This window comes from Mustela lutreola, chromosome 1 (genome assembly GCF_030435805.1).
Source record: "Mustela lutreola isolate mMusLut2 chromosome 1, mMusLut2.pri, whole genome shotgun sequence".
In the NCBI taxonomy this organism is placed as follows: Eukaryota; Metazoa; Chordata; class Mammalia; order Carnivora; family Mustelidae; genus Mustela; species Mustela lutreola.
In genome coordinates this window covers 52,521,626-52,543,906 of record NC_081290.1, presented here as the reverse complement: position 1 = coordinate 52,543,906, position 22,281 = coordinate 52,521,626, and the positions used below count along the sequence as shown (strand labels likewise).

Below are 22,281 nucleotides of genomic sequence, written 5' to 3'. Positions count from 1 at the left end.
TGCTGTGAACATTTTTAATCTGGAATTATTTAATCATATAGTACAATTACTTCAGATGTACTTCATGAATTATGAAATAGAGTTCTTATAATGGCAGTAATAATTTCATATAGAACGTTAATCTACTACAAAGCTTGTTAGAAATATCACTTTTTATAAGTATTCTTCATTTCTACATTCTGTTATGAAATGGTCCCTTAAAAGATTATTCTGATTCCTATCAAGAGCAAGTGTACAATATTTTATTGTCATTGAAATATTGTATTCATTGAGACTTAACAAGAACATTTACATTTTATAATGGCAAGGAAGATGTAATTTTAATATCATATTTCTTTTTTGTTTTGAGACATGAGGAACAAAATAGCTAGGATAGGAGGTGGTGTAATTTTTAAAGTCAGAACCAGTTCCTCCTCATTTATGAGCAGAGAAGCGTGAATCATTTTATTAGGGCAAAAGTTGAGATTAAGATATTTAGGGCTATAAACTTTGCTTGTGTTTTAGACCTGTGAATATACTGGGTGTATTGATGTATGGATTATTTGCCATCTTGCAGCCAGCATAAATTTTCTTTTTCAAATTATTTCTGATTTGGCAGATACTACTTTAAATTCATGCTTACTACATGTCATTTAAAAGTATCTTAAAACTCAATTTCTTACAGTTAAAATGTCTGTAATTGATGTGTTTAGTTTTTTATTTTCAATTTTTGGACCATATGGTTTTAAAAGGCAGCACGAATATGGTTTTCTTTTCTTTTCTTTTTTTCTTTTCTTTTTTTTTTTTTCTTTTTTTGCCTTTTCTCCCGCTGGTGTTCAGGTGTATTTGTGCTGATGGATTTGAAGGAGAAAATTGCGAAGTCAATGTTGACGACTGTGAAGATAATGACTGTGAAAATAACTCTACGTGTGTCGATGGAATTAATAACTACACGTGCCTTTGTCCACCTGAATACACAGGTAGGAAGAGTAGGAAATTATGTGCCATCAATAGTGTGTCTGTTTGAAAGCATCACTGCCAATGTGCCGTATATGTGTAGTAAGACATTGTATTATTCAGTAACTGGTAGGTGTTTTGAAAATTAGATATAATGTGAATAACGGACAGTTAAGAGGGTTTCGGCCAACCAAATGAAAGACCAATCAGGCTCAGAACACAGGCATCTACATAAAGTCATTCTATCCAGCAGAAAAATAAGTTCTCATTCTGAAGCTTTTAGTCCCACGGTTGGATAACATTTTTCATGCAAAGCATTTTTCTTATACAAACCAACCCACCAATAATACATAGGTGAAAAGGGGGGACATTTTTTTCACATAGGCAAAACATAACAAAGCATTTGAAATTACTTGTGTCCATCATGTCCTTCAAAATAAATTATAATCAAGAAGATATTGAGCACTCTGGTTAATCTTATAATTATCAACTTTTTTCCCGATATTTTGTATCCGGGGGTAAAAAATTTCCTGTCTTTGTGAACTGGTAAACTTCTCTGCACAAACCAATTTATTATAAAGCCAACGTCAGGTTTAGACCCACCGGTTATGTCAGAATATCTGTTTTGATCGATTTTGGGGGACTGTGAATGAGAAGCATAATAGTTAGATTCTTGTTTCTGTAATAAACCACTGCATTTTACAGTTGATAGAGAAAAGGAGAATGTTACGCCTTTTATTTGTAAGAAAAGGTGGGAAAGTAGATTCTGTCACTCTTTCCAAAATTACCATTTTCATTTTGATGGGTTTTTTTCCTTAATCATTTATTTCCTTACAATTTTAATGCATAGTTAAGAATATCAGAGGGTAAAATAACTATGTAGATGACTGGGGTTAACATCTCTAAACACGAAAAGATGAGAGCACATCTGCATGATCCACTTTCCCAGGGATTTGTCAGAATACCATTGAAATTTAAGCTTTTATGGAATACTCAAACTTTGCATTTTATTAAGTACTTTTCTTGGTGGGAAAATGTTAGGTAAAAGAGAAGTGTTCTGTTTTGACATCCCAGATCTGTCTGAGTGCCTTTCAACCTCTCTCTTCCATGATATGTGTTTTTTTTTCTTTAACGCCAGTGAAGCATGCAATGTAATATATAAAGTTTCCAGTAGAAATGTGAACATGTTGGATCGTATTTGTTCTATCACATAAATGTAGCCCTTGGGGCCCTTAGTGGCTAGTTTGAATTCCTTGATATTGTACATTAATAAAGGATAGCAAATACCCATCCTGAGATGGTTGGGAAGTGTAGGTGCTACACAGCTTTCACATTCACAGTAATACTACTTGTGTCATGCCTCAGAGACATGCCATTGACCTCCATGCACAGATTCTGGAGCCCTTGGAGCCACTGAGAATCTGAGTTTTATTGGCTGAGCTAAGTTAGACTTGTATAGAACCCCAGTGTTTGCACTAACATCTGTTACCTAGTACCTTCCTAGGACAGAAAAATCCTGTTTTCCTAGCATTGCCCTAATCATTATCAAAAGGGCTTAGTTTGATCTGGACAAATTGGACCCAAGCATTTCAAACATGCTTGGGTTAGCCAATGTGCTCCTGAGCACAGAAACCAAGAATTTCTCTGTACCCCCACCATGAAACCCTAGGCTTGAAAGCATTGTGTACTCAGTTCCCACCCACCTTTTTTTTAATGATAATTTACATCAGATGGCAGACTCTTCTTGGTTGGTTTAGAGGGGTCCACCTGCTTTGGCTTTAGATTTGCTGTATCTTATTCCTAATCCATTTCTTTTGAGTCTTATCTTACCTTCTCTCCCTTCATTTTCCAAGCTTCCTTCCTACACCTGCTCCTCTAAATGCATTTTCTCCATCCTAAGTGATTCAGTTCAGTGCCGCTTCCTCTGAGAAGTATCATGAAGCTGCATTTCCCCCTGTCTGATCCTTAAAACATATCAAAAAATTCCTAAGGCTTAACAAAACCACTTTTTAACCAAAATGTGACATTTCTAAAAGCCATCATGTGGGAATCTGCCATAACTATCTCTCCAGAGTCATCTGCCTCTCAACAAGAACTGAGGCTGACACATTTTTAGTCATAGCAATTGCAAATACTGGTTTTCCTTAATTTAGGTAAAGGATAAACAAAAACACTGAACTCAGTAGAAAGCTCACAGCCTACTATACATAAAGGTATTACCGCTGTAACTGGGCTGGGTCTTGGGGGCAACAAAGAGTTTGACAGTTTGGCATTGGAGCAGATATCTATATGAGGAACATTTGTAAACCATCCATTAGCTATAGTATTTTTGTTCATATGTGAAATGAGCTCATTTACAAGATATCAAGTAACCATCTGCAAATTTTGAAATCAGTGGCACATAAGTGGCCTTTAATTATAGGAAAGCATAAATTGGACTCTAGAGTTTCATATCATGCTTCATCCAAGTATGTAGTGAGGAAGGAATTTTTTTTTTAATAATGCGGCTGTATTGTTTTAGATTTAAGATTGGAATCTGATTAATGAGTAGGAGACCTGGGAAAAGAAACCCCTGCTGTGCTCGGGGAATATAATCATGTTGTCATTGCTTAAAAATCACTCAAGTCATAAGTTGCTTTTCTGTTTGGAGATGTTTTACTCTATACCGCCAAAGGCAAACAATGAGAAAGAGAACTGTTTAGCAGGAACAAATAAAACTTCATGGGAAAAGGTTGTAAATTATTATGGTGAAAGGTTTTATTTTTGGCACCTGTGTCAAGAGTCAGAAATGGACATAATATTGTTAACAGAGAAAATTCAGAGATTTGAAAGCAGACCGACAGAGAACTCATGATGTGATGGGCAGGCTATAAAACAGAGCTAAAAATATCCAAAACAAAATGAACCACCGTTGGGAAATTAAATTTATTTAAACCCTTGTGACCAAAACATCACAGTAATAGTTATTGATTTATTAAAGGAAAAAACTCACTGCTCTTTCCTGCTGCAGGGATTGACAACATAAATTTTTAAGGGTCAATATTGTTTTTTATTATCTAATCCTTGCTATGCCTTTCCCACCCGAACTATCAAAACTATTCTTTTCTACGTAACCCAACACATTATCTGTCCTTCTGGTTGTATAATATGACGGTTACTTGCTAGTATTTTTCAGATAAGATTAATTTTTGGAAAGTTATTCACATTTTAAATGAACATTACTATGCTAAGGGTTCAGAAAGTAAGACTCTGGAATTAGTAAACAAATAATTTAAAAATTCACTCTCAGGTTTTAATTTTAGCTTGCAAGATTTTTTGTTTTTAATCATTACTATATCCTTCTTAAAAACAGCACATAACTTGGAGCTAATTTTCAAGGAATCCCTCAAATTATATAAGCTCAAAACCTATGAAAGTGAAAATTGTAGCTATGGCATCCCTGAAATATTGACAAACTTGACACCTGTTCTGATGCTCTGGTATGAACTTCAGGTGTTGAATCGAAAAATATGTTTTTGCAAGTTTTCTGAGAGTCAGAACCCTGGATCAACTCTGTTAAGGTGATGTTTCTTAACACTGTTCTCATGGGACTGTATATGGAGAAGACACAACCTTGATCACAGTGTAAACCACAATAGCATTAATGAGGTTATATAAATTTAGTGAACGAAAGCTTCGGTACAAATTGGGCATGTAAAGACTTAGAATGTATTTTGTCAAAAATATCCAGACCGTTTTAGTTTTTCCATTTTGTACCACTATTCCTTTGTTTTCCAAATCACCAATGCCCACACACAAATCATAAAGTTCACATCTTAAAAAGTAGAGCTGCTGGTTGTTAAATGAACCGGTTTAGACACAGAACCTCTCGCTCCCTGTGATGGCGTTTGCCTTTTGCTTCATTTACTCCATGTTTGTGCGTCTGGCCCGGCTGTAGGTAAGAAATCTAAGCCTTGCTTCAGTTTGCTCTCACCCTTGGCTTCTCTGTTGTTACTGCTACGCATTGGCTTCGTGTGCTCTGCTGTTGTACTGCAATGTAAAAAGTCTTTTGTCTCTTCTGTCTTTGTCGCTGCCAGCTGCTAATCTGAATGAGGTGGAAAAAGGTTAGTTGCCTTTTAAGTCTATTATGATTTTCATGTGAGTTTCCCTCTTTCTTTTAAAGCTACATAGATTTCATTGTGTGTACGTGGTAAAAGGAATGTTGGCAAAATCTGAAATTAATATGTCAAATCAGTCATTTGGATCCTTGACATATGGATAGCAATGCCAAAGTCCATAAAAAGGGCATCTGAAGTGCACTTTATCAATTTCTAGAAAGCTATGAAAGAAATTCTCTGAGTGGGAAGAAGGGGGGACTGAAAAGAAAGACTAGTATTTTCCACTTTTGACTTGTTGGTATGCTTTTACTTTTTAAAGATATCACAAACAGGAATTGTTTTTACAATGAAAAACAGGTCATTCAGTGTAGTATAGGGTATTAATAGAAAAATGTTTAAATAGTGAGAATTTTCCCATAACTTTAAACTAACATCTTTAGTAATTTGATATATGGAAAATATTAGAAGATGTGTATATTTATTAAAATATTTTATAAAATAAATATTACAAACCCCAAGAGGTTGATTTTTAGAATCACACTGTCAGAATGTCATATTAGGCAGTATTTTCAAATTATAAAAAGAGCCATATCTAATCATTGACATCAGCATGGTCCATATAGCTCCCCAAAAGCATCAGGGCCCAGGAAAGGAAGTCCTAGAGTAATTACAGCAATAGGCATTTCTCGGGAATAATCATGAATTCTTTGAAAATTCCATCTTAAAGATTCAGAATTATTACTAATAACATAGGTTTTTACTTATCTAGTTGACCGATGTCTTCATGTGTTACAGGCAGGCACAGCATCCTTGCAGGAGCACTATATGTGCTTGTCTTGACATTTCCTGTTGTATGCGAAGCATTTGTGTAGGATGATAGGGCTACATAGAGTCCATTATACAGCAGCTCTCTTTGTCTCTGCTTACTAAGGACTTCATTTTTTTTTCTGTTGCATTATTCAGGTTATATGCTGTGTTTGGTCATTTACTATGTACAGAGCTAAGTTGAAAAACATGAAAAAAAATGGCTTTGTATTTTAGAATGTTAAAATATAGCCTGTGCGGTCCTCAGAGGATTAATGAATCCAATACTATTCTTGGGCAAATGTCCTCTTTTCTTTTTACAAGTAAAGCAATTGGTGGTCTGGGACAGGGATGTTTAAGGTTTGATTGTATCTCAGAAACACAGTAGCAATTGTTCTCTTATAGGACTATGCCCTTAAATAGTTATATGTACTCTCAGGAAAAAGCTTGGCAGTGTAATAGTGTTTTAAATCACCATGTGGTTTCATATGTTGACTAAATTTGATGCTTATGTTTATAAAAGGCGCCTTCTATTTCCAAGAACCTGCTGCTGACTGACTTTGTTTGAAAAGCATTCAAATTATTCTCTATTTTTTAATCTGAACCTTAACTAGAAATTAAATGTCCACTTCTTTGTAGCAGAGAGTAGCTTTCTTAGATAAAAGAAACTCCATAATTAAGTGACATATTGTCAACTTAAAAGAACACTGTAGATGTGAACAATAAGGATTTAAGCAATAACTCGTATAAAATGTGAAAACATTAACCCAAGGATATATACCTTTTAAGTAGGGGTCCATATGCAAACTAATGTCTAACTGACCCCAAGGCATGCCCTGTGATTTCGGGGGGCCTTCCACTGGAATCAGTCCCTTCTTATGGGCTGCTGTCTTCCATTTGGGATCTTTTCACATTCTCTAGTGGCTTTGCCTGATCGTTTATGGTAAACAAGCTCTTCGGCTCTCTCTTCAACTTGCTGTATATAATTGTCTTTTATGTACATTTGAGAAAAGTTAAAGGTGTAGCCACGAAATTCAGGTGCACACAACCTATTTTATCTACAAGTGGAAAAAAAAAAGGAAAAAGAAAGTGCGCAATCAGTGCCAGCATGATTAATTAATTATTTCCCTGTTGATTAAGCTACCTTCCATCATGTGGGGCAGTGGGGTACTGATGAATTGGTATAGCTAATGGGAAAAGCTCAGATTCCTCATCCTGGCACTAATATTATCAACTCTGGAACTCCTTGCATCTTTTTTTTTTTTTTTGGTTTGAAAAACAGGGTGAGTGACATCTGTGAACATAGGTGTTTGAGAACAATATGGGAGCATGTATGGGAAAACACCTTACAATATTAAATTTCTATACTTTAGAAATACCAGGGACTGCCATTCTAACAGCATAAGAATTCTTAAGAGAACTTTGATAGAAAAAATTCCTACCTAAAGTAAATTGTATGTGTGAAGGAAATTTCTCTTCCCATATTTTTCAGTACATCTTTCTCTAAATTATTATTTTGTAATTCTGTTTTCTATGCACATGTCAAATAGAAAGACTTTAGAAATGTCTTTTGTTCTCTTTACCTCCTAATTTGACTTTGAAGTATAAGGAAATATTAAATGCTGAAGAACTCTTGGATTTCACTGTTTTTTCTTTCTAGGCTTTGTTCATATTTCCAAAGTGTTATGATCTCTTAATAACAGTGACACTTTCTGCTATTAAATCTGCCTCAAAATGTATAACACTTTATGTCAAAGTCAATATAGCTACCATCATGCTTGCAGTCTCCTTTAACTAGAGAGAATATTATGGGAGCCTAACAAGATAATATGGTTTGCCTTCAACTTCCTACCTTTCAAAGCCTTCTTAAATTTGAATCTCTGAAAACATCTTAAAGGTCCTATTTGCTCTTTAGTTCTTAGGCAGGGCCCACTGAGCCCAGAATGACAGTTTAGCTGAACTAGGCTTTATTCAAACTCATTTGGATTTATTTATTTTGAAAACAGAGTTAAATATTTCTACAGTTTCAGTAGTGGTTGGAATTGGCCACATTATTTAGGCTGGTGTTCCAATGAGGAAGCGCTGAAAAACACCTCCTTTTTTGTTTAGTTTAGGGAGAGGTAAGTTTTTCCTTTTAAAAATTCAAAAGATATTTATTGAGAAAATACCTTATGCAGGGCATCAAACATCAAACATGATTTTGTCAAATGCATAAAACATTAACTTGCCTACCAGGCAAACTGTTTGGCTTTGCTTCTTCACTTCGAGTTCAATTTGGGTCAGTTATTTTACCCATACAATGCCATTTTCTCTCATATCCCAAGAAAGTTAGCAGCATAATATAGTTACTTTATTATGTGATAAGTGAAAAAAGACTTTTCTGAATGAAAGCTAATCAAACTTTCTGTCTAACAAAGCATTATGGAGCAACCCATTTCATCTTACTTAGAACAAAATTGAGAACATAAAATTATTTTTTGTTCAGAACATGTTATTATTTACATGTACTGGATATTTTCTTGAGCCTTCTTATTTCGAATTATGATTAACTATTTATCATGAGGTTACTCTGTGGCCATGTACCCTTCTGCACGTGGCCCATTTTGCACACCTTTTACATCCAGAGGACATTTATCAGTGGCAGTTGGATCTTCAAGAACTCATGGGCTCTCAGGATCATTTCCTTATATAGAAATACAAACAGTGGAATTAAGTGTAGAAAAGTGGGAAATACCTGGGTAGTTTATTGAGGATATTTTGGAGGTCACTGAACTTTCTGTTTAAAGGGTGGATATCAGTCTAGTAAATGCAAATAAGAAAACATCATATTGGGGCATCTGGGTGGCTCAGTCATTAAGCATCTGCCTCTGGCTCGGGTCATGATCCCAGCGTCCTGGAATCAAGCCCCTTATTGGACTTCCTGCTCAACAGGGAGCCTGCTTCTCCCTCTGCTTGTGTTCCCTCTCTCGCTATCTCTCTCTGTCATAAATAAATAAAATCTTTTTTTTGAGAAAAGCATCATATTTTTAAAAAGGATCCTCAGGAAGAGTTGGCTCTTTAAAAAGGAAGGAAGGAAAAAAGGAAGGAAAGAAGGAAGGAAGAGAAAAGAAAGGGAAAAAGAGAGAAAGAGAGGGGGGAGGGAAAGAAAGAGAGAGGAAGGAAGGAAGGAAGGGAAGGAGAGAAAGAAGAAGGAAGGAAGGAAGGAAGAGAAAGAAAAAACAATACACTCTTAGTGATGAATAAAGTCAATTATTACCATCATCATTGGGAAGGATACTGAATATTCAGTTCGGAGACAAGACATCTGTTCGTGTTAATGTGCTCTGGTTCCTGGATTATCATCTTGAGCAGAAAATGTAACAAACAGGGCTGGACTGGTTCATCAAAAAAGGAGAAAATAGAAATTCTCTTCTTCCCAGTGTAGTTCAATGAACAGTTCTGGGATGACTCCCAGCAACCCATCCCTCCCTCTGCTCAGTTCGTCTACCTCCTTATTACACTGAAAGATCGTTGGGAGGAAAGAGAAATGCTTTTCTTTTATACAAATGAAGAACAAATGGGAAATGCACAGTTGGGTTTTGTTTTGTTTTGTTTACAGGAATTGGATGGAATTTTAAAATGTTGGTCACGAGAAACATTTAGGTCCATTTATCTTACCTTTTCAACCGTGGCACTTGAGTGCCAACATGCGGACTTCAGTCATTTCTGAATTCAGACTCTCCATTTCCAGTTGGAACAGTCATTCATTGTCAGATGAGATTATGGGGATATCAGAGAGTCTGCAGTCTGGGCATCTAGTCCAGCCTGCAAGGGTGCACCTCGGGCTGGGGTCTCAGAACACAGCTCTGCTACTGCTGTTCCTTATTCTCTCTTCTTCCTTGTATTCTTTATACCACCTGGGCCTCCATCATTAATGTTTCTAAAAATTTGTGGGGTTTTTTTCCCCCTTTGTAAAACAATCAAGTAAGTGCTGTCTTTCACATTATTCAGCAGCCATCGAGTATCTAGTTTGTGCCAGGCAATTTGCTAGTCAATGGAATGGGAATAAAGAGATGTAAAAATATAGATCAAAGTATCCTTTGACCTGAAGTAGTGTACTGATAAGAAATTAAATCTCATTTATTTTGTCCAATAGGTTACTGTTTTTGTTTTATTTTATTTTATTTTTTTATGTTACTGTTTTTGACAACTTCCCTTGCGGTACCACTTCAAGTAAGGTAAAATTAGTACCATTTATTCAGGATTTTCCTGAGCCAAGCAAGAACTCAAAATGCAGATATTTGAAGAATGACACATTTGACCCTCCAAAACTCTATGTCCTGGGGGAGTGAACCAGATTTCCTCCCCTGTTACAAATATATTTGAAAATGTTAAAACAGATTAAGCTTAACGTTAGAATTCTGGTTCACTTATTCAGATTGCTGTCATAAGTCCCCTTTCTATTATTATCAATATTAATGATCCTTTTGTATTAAAAAAAAAAGTTCAATAAGAACTTATAAATAAGAACAAGAACAGCCTGCAGTGTCAGCCCTAGAACCTTCCTCTCACCCTTCATACATCCATGATTCCCAAAATGCACTCTGAGACTTTTGTTTTGTTTTGTTTTGTTTCTGAGAGAAAAAAAATTAAACTGGTCACATTAGCAAGAAATAGCAATGGTTGAGTGTTCCAGCAATGTTGTGTGCGCATATCTAACATCATGTTGTTGTAGACATCCTCAACCTGAATTCATAACTTAACTTTTGGAAAAATTAAAATGAGATATTAATTAAGTCAAATATACTTTTTCCTGTTGCTTTATCAGTATAAAAGAAGTGAATATTTTAAATGGAGTAATTTGAAGTGGACAAGTTCCAAAAATCCTAATCCAGAGTCCAAATAACCAACCTCTTTCCTGCTCAGCAGGCTTTGAGGACTGAATAGGCCAGGTGAGACTTGCTGTTGCTCATATGTCTTGGCAGATAGAAATCAACTAGTTGTCCATCTGCTAGCTCTTCATAAATACCTTCTTCCTGCAAGCATGATTTACCTTAGGAAGAGGAACCCCTTTAGGAGTAATAATGAATTTGGTCATATAGTTTTTGATAACAAATAAAAATATAATAACCATTCAACCAGTCTCTAAGCCAGGATTCTATCCATATTTCAGTCACTAAATGAAACCCAAGGAACACTGGAAAATTCGGCATCTTTCTTTCTTCTCGTTTTTCCAGATTGACACTTCTCCAGAGTAAGGACTTCATCATGCATCGTCATCCATGTTTTTTAGCCATTGGCTGGGTCTATCTCAAAATATTCCTTCCCAATATTTTATTATGAAAATTATTAAACTAAATCAGCTTTGTATTTTTGATCAAATAGGAAATTCTCACTCCAGAGTACATGTGAATTAATCCTAGTATTAATGGTTGATTTCCTTTTACACTATACTTATTAGTTTCAGAAAACATTTAATGTCAACTCCCCTGTACTGCATATCTTCATTATTCATTGATTTGCCAAAGAATCACTATAGCTAAAACTTTTCAATGATGTCATGAGTTGAACCAATATTTTTTTAAGAAAAAACATGGTTAAGAAATTTGAATATATGAAAGAAATGTTAATTATTATTAGTGATAAGATTCAGCTCAGATATCCTACAGGTATCATGAGCTTTGATGTCTTAGAAATAATATAAACTAGGAAAAGATATTATTATTTTTAAATTAATACTGTAGATATCTGGTGGTTGTTAAATGTAGCTCTGTGCAAAGTTAAGCCAATCCCTGTATTCATTGTAAAGTTGACGAAACAAGACACTGGACTCACTTTTCTTCCTCTCTATAAGACATAGTTGCTGGTGGTTCTCTTGACCTTTCTCACGTTTTAATTCCCTAAGGGGAAGAGAATCTTCATTACAGTCCAGGGACATCTACCCTGCAAACCTTAATGGTTAACACCAGTTCCCGCTGGAGAGGAATGGAAGGGTTTGGTCCATGTCTACACAGATTCAGTGCTTTGCAGAGAGACTTTTAGCCCCACAACAAATGTAAAGCCCACCTACTCAACTGTGCTCTGTTGGACCTTGGCTCTTCGGCACTGCAGAGGTCATGGTCATGGGGTACTTCCTGTTTTTGTGTATTATTTATTCCAAACTCTGTTAGAGAATCTCAGAGACTGAAGGGAAAATTTTAGTCCAAGGAGAGGACAGCCACATGAAATGAAGTAAGAAATAATATGTAAGGGCCAAAAAGAAAGCAAAGAAATTATGGTATAAATTGAAAGTTTTGTTCCCAACTGTAATTCTCCAATAATTTAGCATTTACCACCTGTATTAGTTTTCTAGTGTTACTATAACAAAGTACCACAACAGGTACTTTGTGGGTAAAACAACATAAATTTCACATCTCACAGTTCTGGAAGTTGGAAGTCTGAAATCAAGGTGTCAGCAGGATTGATTCCTTTTGAGAGTCTTGAGGGAAGCTCTTGTAGGTTTCTCTCCTTGGACTGTGGGTGGTCATCTTCTCCCTGTGTCCCGTCAGTCTTTTCTCTGTGCCATATCTCCCCTTCTTATAAGAAAATCAACCGTAATGGATAAGGGCCCACCCTGATGACTTTTATCTTTGCAAAGAGGCCATCTCCAAATAAGGCCACATTCTGAGCTATGGGAAGACTCCAGCATATCCTTTTTAGGGGACAGAGAGAGGAACACAATTCAACCCATAACACTACAACACTACATTTTAAACTCTTGATTTTGCCTCAGAAAATCTGGTTATTTCAGCGTTTTCAATGTCACTAAAAGGTATATCCAAATATACATACCAGACACCTAGAAGTCTGAGACAGCTCCTTCTCTCTCCCCTGCTCTCATCCACCCCATCACAAATTCACGAATTTTGTTTCCTAATCATCTCTCCAGGCCATCCATCTCATCTACCACTACCTAAGTACAAGCTGAATCATGTGTTGTGTCCATTTTTATCTGCCCTTCTGCAGTCCATCCTTCAACGGAGCCAGAATGCTCAAGAGAGGGCTTGGAGAAGTCGGTCCCTTTTCGGGGAGTGGGCATCACTCTTGCCTTGCTCCCTCCCTGCTCATGCTAGTATCACTGTGGAACTTGACCATTTCTGGTCCCACTCTCTGCCATACTTACCTGAGAGATACAAACAGGAAGAAGTGATCCAAGAACTAGATGTCACTTTCTAATAATAAAAAAAAAGACACCTGTTTAGAAGATGTGATACCTTTTCTTCACAAGTTCTAACAAATCAATCACTAACCTCTGTTAATCTGAAGAAATAATTGTATGCTTCCTTTTGGACTACTTTACATTTCTTCTCCAAAACAGTGATATCTCTCTCTCTCTCTTTCTTTCACACACACACACACACACACACACCTTTTATTTCAATTCTCACACACAAAAAAAGAAACAAACAAACAAACAAAGAAAAGAAAAAGCTGAAAACTCCAAGCATAAGACAAATTAAAAGTGAAAGCCCACTGGGGACTTCTAAGGGTATAGAGCTTAAAGCAAATTTAAAAAAAAAAAAAAAAATAGGATTTCCTGGGATTTACCAGGGTGGGTTGGAATAAGTTATGGAGTTCCTGGGTTGCCTTCAACCACTCCAGTGAGCTGACTTATCTTTCCTGCTGCCCTGTTCAAATATAAAGACCTGATAATTGATTACAACACTAACTATGCGTAATAGAATAAAGAACATTTCTACCTTTCCTTTCTATCAGTTCATACTTTACCATCTCAGGAAGGAAGCTAGACATGCATGATACTGTCTTAGCTGGCCTTGGACCATCAAAAGAGCAAATTCAGTTGCTTTATTTTCTATTATTCCCCTGATTTTTTTTTTCACTAATTTGGTACTAGCTATAACCACGCATATACCAGAAAGAAAGAAAGAAAGAAAGAAAGAAAGAAAGAAAGAAACAAGAAAAGGAAAGGAAAAGGAAAGAAAAGAAAAAGAAAAGGAAGGGAGGGAGAGAGAGAGAAAGGAAGGAAGAAAGATTGTATAACGTTCACCTAATATTGTGACTTTTAGGAGAAAATTTTTCAATAGTAATGAAAAGCATATGAGTCAATGACCAACTGTTAGTGAATGTTATTTCTGTTCCTCATGGAAAAGCAATGCAACTTTCAAATACCCAAGCTTTCTTTATGGTTGAGAAGTAGACATATATAAAGTTCTGCATTCGTCTGTGGAGCCCTCTACAATTCCTTTTTTTTTTTACAATTCCCATCTTATATTGAGCCCTTCGAATTTTTGGACAGTACTGGAACTTTAAAAGCTCCCTTCCCCCAAATACAGCAGAATCCAATATAATTCAAAAACATGAAAGAGAAATAGTCCAAAGCAAACATTTGTTTTGATAATTGACCAGAGAAAATTTAAAGTAATATTTAAAGGAAAGTCGTAAACTATTTATTATCAAAGATGGGTGGTTCATTATTAGGCAAAAATTAAACAAAAAAATATGTAAAGGATAAAATGAGATCCAAGTTGAATATAGGTCAGTAAGATAGAGATCTTGTATCTTTTTTCAATAACTATTATTTTAGTCTGTCTTATCATACTTTATAAAGTTATGAAGGCAAATATGCCAAGGATATTGCTCTCAGTGATCTTTCAGTCAAAGACAGGAAACAAGGTAAACAGCATAATATCCATGACATCTAAAAGGGTGCAGCACTCTTACCTTTCCTTATTAAATGGCTGTCATGAGCTTAAGTGACTCTATATTGGTACAATGTTTAAAACTGCCTAATAGGGGCATGTGGGTGGCTCAGTGGGTTAAATAATGCCTCAGCCTTAGGCTCAGGTCATGGTCCCGGGGTCCTGGGATCTAGCCCCGCATTAGGCTCTCTGCTCAGCAGGGAACATGCTTCCCCCCCTCTCTCTGCTACTCTCCTACTTGTGACCTCTGTCTGTTAAATAAAAAAAATAAATAACTGTCGGATACAGAGTGGTAAACACTATACAAATACTTATTAATTTAAATCAGTAAATAAAGACATATAGTATGTGTGCCGTAAGATAGGAACAGGCAAACATGACATACACAAATTGTAGATTAATACCAAGTGGATGAAAAGATCCAGGAAGATTTCATAAAGAAGAGATATATAAGGGATGGAAAACTGACAGCAGAACTTAGTAAAGTTACTAAAACAAAAGGAAACACCATTAACCCAGACATGAACTTGAGATAAATTTGTAAAATCATACAAAGACACAGGAGGCGAATATAGCTTGCAAGATTTGGCTTTAGAAGTGAGTTAGGCAGTAATAGGATGTAGAGGAAATTTTTGTAATATTTGTTAGTATTGTAATATTTGGTGACACTTAAAGGGAGATAAATCCTTTTGGAAGTAATCAGCCAGTCTTAACCAGAGTCAAATGTGTAGCTATGTATTGGTCACAGAGAACTTTTATACATGACTTTAGTAATGGTTAATATTGCTGCCGTGCTATTCTTATAAGATAGATTCGTTATAAAATAAGGAATATTTATTTTATAAGGAACAGCTATCAATCTTTTTTTTTCTTTTTTTTTTTTTTTTGCATTTAAATTAGCATGTTTAGTCTTAAAGCTGTGGACTACAGAATGGCAAATCTGTTTAGCCAACAGTGTCTTAGAACCATCTCCTCTCTCACTCCTTTCCACATCAAGTTTATGAAGAAACATGTGATGGAGAATAAACGGTCAACTCTAATTTCTTCTCTTAGAAATGAATTTCCCTATGTCCTATCTCCAGCTCAGACTTTCTCTACTTGTTGATTGGGAACTGACTGAGGGCAGAGTCCATTAACATCTGTCCTTGTGGCTGCAGAATCTAGCCCAGAATCATACAGTAAATCCTTAATGAACTGTGGTTTGGGTTGGCTTGATTGGATTGGATTGGGTTGGTTTAGTTTAGATTGGATCCAAGTGAATAAGAAGTTAAACATTTATCTTTTTCTTATAATTTTTAAAACAATTTATTATTTGGATATAGAGTGAAAATACGTTTTTATTTATTATGTATCTTAAATGGTTCCTCTCTATCATTGGTTATTATAAACTTCTTTTTCTGTAGACTACTGTAAACAGCCTGCATCCAACCGAATAGATTTGATTAGAAAACTAAAAATGAATTCATCATGGTAGGCTGATAAATTATAATGAATGAATTCCATCAAGAGGTATTACTTAAAGTAAAACTAATTGAAAGTGAAAAGCTTTAAATAAACCCTGTTTAAAGATAGCTCATCATGTAAATGTTGTTTAAATCTTGTTGTATCACAAATCTAACGACACAGATAGCCTTCTTGTAGAAGAAATAAATGAGACTTTCCATGTAATTAGTTCACTTTAAGAGACAGGAAATACCCTAACTTACCATACATCAAAATGATATGGGTACATTTACATATTTACATCATGGATACAGATCTTGAAATGTAAATAATATGCCACATTGAGTTGCTAAACAACTCTTTCTATCAGGCAGCAAAGTTTTACCTTAAAAGGACAGTCTTACAATAAAGGAATGCGCTGCAAACTCCTGATTTTTAACCAATGTTATTTAAATCCACACACTTTGAATGAATGAAAGTTCTAATAGTTTCTGGTAAATGAACAGGTCCATGTAGCTGTGTCATTTTATTCATGCACTTACTATATATAACACAATTAAAAAGTGGTTTAGAGGTAAGGTAGCAAAGGTGAGAACTTTCAAATTTTATATCTTTCTAGTTACTTATTATCTCACACAATGATTGGGAAAGTCTCACTGAAAATCACATTTGGCCTAAGACAAAATAGAACATATTACCTACAACTGAAGACATTTCTTAAGGGGTTTTCAGATATGTAATTCAACATAGAGTGTCTAGAATCTGCATGGTTATGCTTTTAGCTCTCATGTATTGATAAAATTTATTCTCTATGTGGTAGCTAATACTCCGGGGGTGGCGGGGAGAAGTGTATGTTCTGATTGATTCTGATTGATTCTCCTTTTGCTTTTTTCTATCTCCGTGGATATAACTGAGGATTATTCTGTTGAGCTGTTGCAATTAAGTCATAAGAGAGAAACAAAGTCTTTCTCTTCCAGACTTTATAAGACCTTGGAGACTATGAAGAGATGACGATTATTTTTCCAAACATAAAACAACAGGATAGGCCAGACATAAAGGGGTACATACCAAATGATTTCATTTATGTCACATTCAGAAGCAGACACAACTAATGTTTGGTACTGTTAAGATAGTGGTTACTTGGGGTGCCTGGGTGGCTCAGTGGGTTAAAACCTCTGCCTTAGGCTCAGGTCATGATCCCAGGACCCTGGCATCTAGCCCAGCATTGGGCTCTCTGCTCAGCAGGGTACCTGCTTCCTCCTCTCTCTGCCTGCCTCTCTGCTTACTTCTGATCTCTGTCCGTCAAATAAATAAAATCTTTAAAAAAAAAAATAGTGGTTACTTACCCTTGGGGTCAGGCTTCTGGGATACTGGTAAATGGTGTGTTTCTGGATGTGGATGCTGGTTACATGAATGGGTTCAGTTTGTAAATATTCACTAGCTATTCTTTTATCCTAAGGGTATATGCTATAACTTCATAAAAAGCCCAACTTAGCATAAATAAAACAACAGGAACAAAAAGCATTCAGATTTCCTTTTCCTCGTTCCAATAGTATATTCTAAGTATATTCTAAAGGGGCTCATATTAGTTAAAAACCACAATAGTTGTGTTGTCCCATATCATAAGCCTGTTTAGCAGCATAACCAGCATTTTGGATCGTCTGCTTCCGTATCTTGTGATTTATTTTTTCCCCAGTCACAAGCTGTGCTAACCTCTGAGGCCCCTGACAGCCCGATGGTGGGAAGCCTGTTAACCTTTCTCTGTGTACTAACATTGTTTGCCATGTTAACAGGCGAGTTGTGTGAGGAGAAGCTGGACTTCTGTGCCCAGGACCTAAACCCCTGCCAGCACGACTCCAAGTGCATCCTGATGCCAAAGGGATTCAAGTAAGTCAGAGCTGTCCTGGGGCTTGCAATGAGGGGGTAGGGGATGGGGGTGGGCGCCTGTCTTCCTCACCTTCCTTTCAAGCCCTCACTTCACACTTTTGCTCAGGATGAAAGGGATGCCCTCCATTGTCAGTGGCATTTTTATAAATGTTTCTATGCAGCATGGACTTTTTTAGTTCAGGAAAGAAAATAAAAGACATTTCCGTTTGTTTCCTGGCTCTTCCAGGGAAGTCATGCATGAAATAAAGTAGACTTTGACTAAATTTACTTAAATGTATTTGCAGGCCAAATAATTTTGTAATATCTGCTAGGTGCTTTATTATCTGAATATAAGTTTGTGGTAACTAGGGAGTTAATTGAATGTAACTGAGATTTTTTTTTTTCTTTTTCTTTTTCTTTTCTTTTTTTTTTTTTTTTTTTCTTATTTTGGTCTGCACCAATTATTAACTATCCAAGGTGAGGAAGATGGAGTGACCGTATGTCCCAGAAGGCCTGGGGACAGTCCCAGTTTCTGCCCGTTATCTCAGCATTGTTATTAATAGTACTCCTTTCACCATATGTTTGTCTTTTGTGGGATGACAAAGCAGTCATTCTAGATAGAGGGTTCCCTCAAGTGAACCCAGAACTTTAAAATTACTTCTTTTCCTCCTTAGTAATCTTCCTGAAATATGTTTGGTATCAAATTAAATTATTCCTTTGCCACAGTTTTGAAATAGTTTGAGGGTCTATCAACAGCAACTTCTCTTCTTAGAATGGACAGTAGTTTAGAGATCATCTGATCCAAATTCTTCATTTTAAACATGAGGGAAACGGGACCCAGACAGGTTGGTGGCTGTCCAAAGAGCTCAAGGTTATTCATTGGCAGAGGTGGGAGCTGGGTTTCCTATTTCCCAGTTGAGTGACTTTTCAAATACAGGTTACTTCTAAGACGTCTTATAGTTTATTAACATTACAGTTGGTTTGTTACAGAATGTAAGTTGGATTCTCAGGAATGACACCGTTGGGTTCAAGAGCAGGGCTGTGCTTTTATCAGGCAAGTAGCAGATAGAATGATTTGTTCTTTTACCCAGTTATTGACTGAGCACCTGCCATAGGTCAGAACACACTATTTTGTAGTGTTTTATAACTACTCACATTCACATACATTATCATCTCAGAAACAACTTAGGCATAATTGCCATAGGATTCAAAGAATTAAGAATTGTTGAAGTGGGGAACAGTTTTATAATATGGGAATTTGAGCTGGAACTCTAACATTTTGTTAGCTGTCCACAGATATCAGATACTCTAATTTGAATGGGAGGTAGGGTCAGTATCTCCAGAACTGCCTTCCAAAAAAATCAGTCTGAATAAAATGCTTGTTCTCCTTTTATTTACATAATATTTTTATTCACTGTGGCTTAAAATTTTAGAATATGCAAACACAGTTTTAGGATATAAAAATACAGGGGCACCTGGGCGGCTCAGTCAGTTAAGTACCCAACTCTTGGTTTCAGCTCAGGTCATGGTCTCCCAGTGGTAGGATCAAGCCCCGCATCAGGCTCCACTCAGCACGGAGTCTGCTTCAGATTATCTCTCCCTCCCCCTCCTGCTATCTATCTCTTAAATAAATAAATAAAATCTTTAAAAAGAAGAATATACAAATACAGTTCAGTACCCACTGATTCCATTTGATACCTTATTGAAAAAGAAAAGAATATTCTTTGATTCTACTTTTGTAGAATTTGTTATATTTTTGTTTACAATCCAATGCAAAAACCAGAGGTCTTATTGAAATCTTCATTTATACAAGATTCTGCATTGCATCCTGTTCATGCAAGCACTGTACATGAATTATTTTAACTCCTAATATCTTTGATCTGTCCACATTGAATTTAGCAAAATAAAAATCCACCATTAAAAAAAAAAAGAAAGAAAGAAAAGCCACCATTGACATATGTAACAAATATCATTTCTCAAAGAAATTTATCAGGAAAGCAATGGTTTTCCAGAACTGCTTATCTGCCTGGCATGTTTCACAGGACTTTGCATATTGTGATTCTAAGAGAAAGAATTTGTGGGACTTAATGGAAACCATTAAAAAATGAGGGGGTTGGTCTTCAAAAAGACTACTCCTACATTCAGTATCTTCTCTTACTGTCAATTAAATTACACACAGAGAAGTGCATCTTCCTGGCTTATGGGCTCGCTGATTTGGGCACCCATTGTTTTCTGCCGTAATACATGAACTTGTTTTATGGCTGTATGTAGTTTAGCAGAAAGCCGGGGAAGTCATGGTGTACGCCGTTCCTCTCATATTATAAACAATTGCACCTTGTGAGATATAAGGGAGTTGGAGGGAGTTGCAAAAAGAAAATGGACTTAAAAACCCAAACTATATAAAACTACTAAAGAAAACCTCTTCTGACAGATGTTGTTTGGACAGACCCTATTGTTTCTTCGACTTCATTTTCTTATTACTAAGCTAATAGAGCTGGTTTTACTTTTCTTGCTTTATTATATACCTCATAAATCTCCTAAATTGCTTTGAGATATTTTTAGACCATGATATGCCATAGGCAGTATTTTCAAGCATGCGTCTTCCTTAGTCAGCTGTTGGGATTCTCCGCCAAATATTTTATAGTCTTTGCTTTCTTCCTCACTCCTTGGGAGATAATAGAGTTGAGGGAGTGAAATAGGTTTTATTGATAATACAAACCTTAAGGAATCCTTAATTAAATTTTTTCTTTAGTTTTGTAATTTGATCTGAGGAGCAAGGAAAGAACAAACAAAAAAAAAAGTTTGTCATAACAAGTACTAATGGGCTTGAGAAATAGTATTTGTAGAGAAAAGAATATCAAATAGCTCCTAGCCACTGGTGGTGATTGTGTGGTTCTCTTACCTTTTACTTTGATTTCTTTTCTCAGATAAATAATTCAGAGTGTTTCAAAGCATTTCTTCTTTCTTTTAATGCCTCGCATTTCAGTGGTTCTGCTCACATGAACATTGATGCAAGCTCTCTCCCCAGACTTTGTCCATCTATTTGAGGATGTATATGGCCACTTAAGATCCATTTAACTTCAGATGTGTTGTTTACTTTGCTTTGTTATGATTTCGTATTAAAACCACTGGCTCTAGAGCAAGCATGCTTCTGCAGTGATCTCATTTTATTTCCTAATTCATACACACAGAGCTGAAAGTCTGTTTCCTGTAGAGGTTCTGTGCCCCCATTTATTTTAATTCATCAACACTTCAGTAACTCTTAAATCCTGATTTTACATTTTTCAGAGAAAACCCTTGGTATTCAGTAATGTCCACATTCACTTGGGCATTTTTAATTACCCTCATTCACTTAAATTCTCATGGCTCTGAAATAGAAAACTGGAAAATTAGTCAAGACTAAACCACAAAGACTTTTATAGAGTTATGAAGGCTTAATAGAACTATTGTTTAAATCCTTACTATTTATTGATCATGCATTATATATCAAGCCACTATACTGAGTCTTTTACAGCTAGTGTTTTTATTTAATCTTTTAACAAACCCATGAGATGGAAATTATTTTGTACTGTGATGAAGACACAAACACCTAGGAAATTTAAGTAAATTAGTCAGGATTGCATACATGTAGAGATGAAGCTGGGATGAAAACGCAGTTCTGTGTAACTGCAAAGTCCAAATTCTATAAAGCTAAATAAACTGTAGGTTCCTGGTTTGTTTGTCTTTCTAACTCAGTGAGCCCTCTCTTAAACTCCAAACAGAAATGCTCATGGAAGCCCAGTGTGTAAAATTAATGATCACAACCAGAGAGTGTTGCAGGAGAAAGGAGGGAAGCAGGAAGCTGCCAAAAGCCTCCTTCCCTTCTCTGGTCCCTGATCGCTCTTCAGAGCATGCTTTGAAAACCACTGCACCTGCCACACTGCTTTTTCCTCTGGCAGCTTTTGAGTCCTTCATCCTTCAGTGGTCAGAAATCTGGACCCTCTTTTCAGATTGCTTAGGTTTCCTGCCTGGCTGTGGCATTTACTATTTGAATGCCCTTGGATAAGGTCTTTAACCAGTTTGTCCTTCAGCTCCCTCACCTGTTCAGTGAAGTAGTAGACTCTGGAGAAGGAGTCAGTGAATCCAGAACTCTGGAGAAGGATTCTGTGAATCTATATATGCCCAGTAGTCAGAGAGGGCATGGCAAGGAGGACGTGCTCCAAGAATGCCATGTGTATATGACCCCTGGTTCTTCACCGTCAGTGCGGCAGAGACCCCATCTTACCTTGTGCCACCACAGTGAACAAACTTTTTTTTTTTTTTAGATTTTTTAATTTATTTCACAGAAGGAGACAGTGAGAGAGTGAGCATAAGCAGGGAGAGAGGGGCAGAGAGAAGGGGAAGCAGGCTTCCTGCTGAGCAAGGAGCCCGATATGGGGCTGGATCCCAGGACCCCAGGATCATGACCTGAGCTGAAG

At 36.3% G+C, this 22,281-nt stretch overlaps 1 protein-coding gene across 2 annotated transcripts in view; it reads left to right on the top strand.

Annotated features, from left to right (window-relative positions):
• Positions 1-22,281, top strand: part of SLIT2 (slit guidance ligand 2) — a 358,593-nt gene that overhangs the window by 316,716 nt on the left and 19,596 nt on the right. For both annotated transcript variants that reach the window (XM_059164789.1, XM_059164780.1), the window contains 2 exons: positions 820-959; positions 17,752-17,845. In XM_059164789.1, coding sequence (XP_059020772.1) covers positions 820-959; positions 17,752-17,845 — 234 coding nt within the window. The remainder of the gene's footprint in view (positions 1-819; positions 960-17,751; positions 17,846-22,281) is intronic.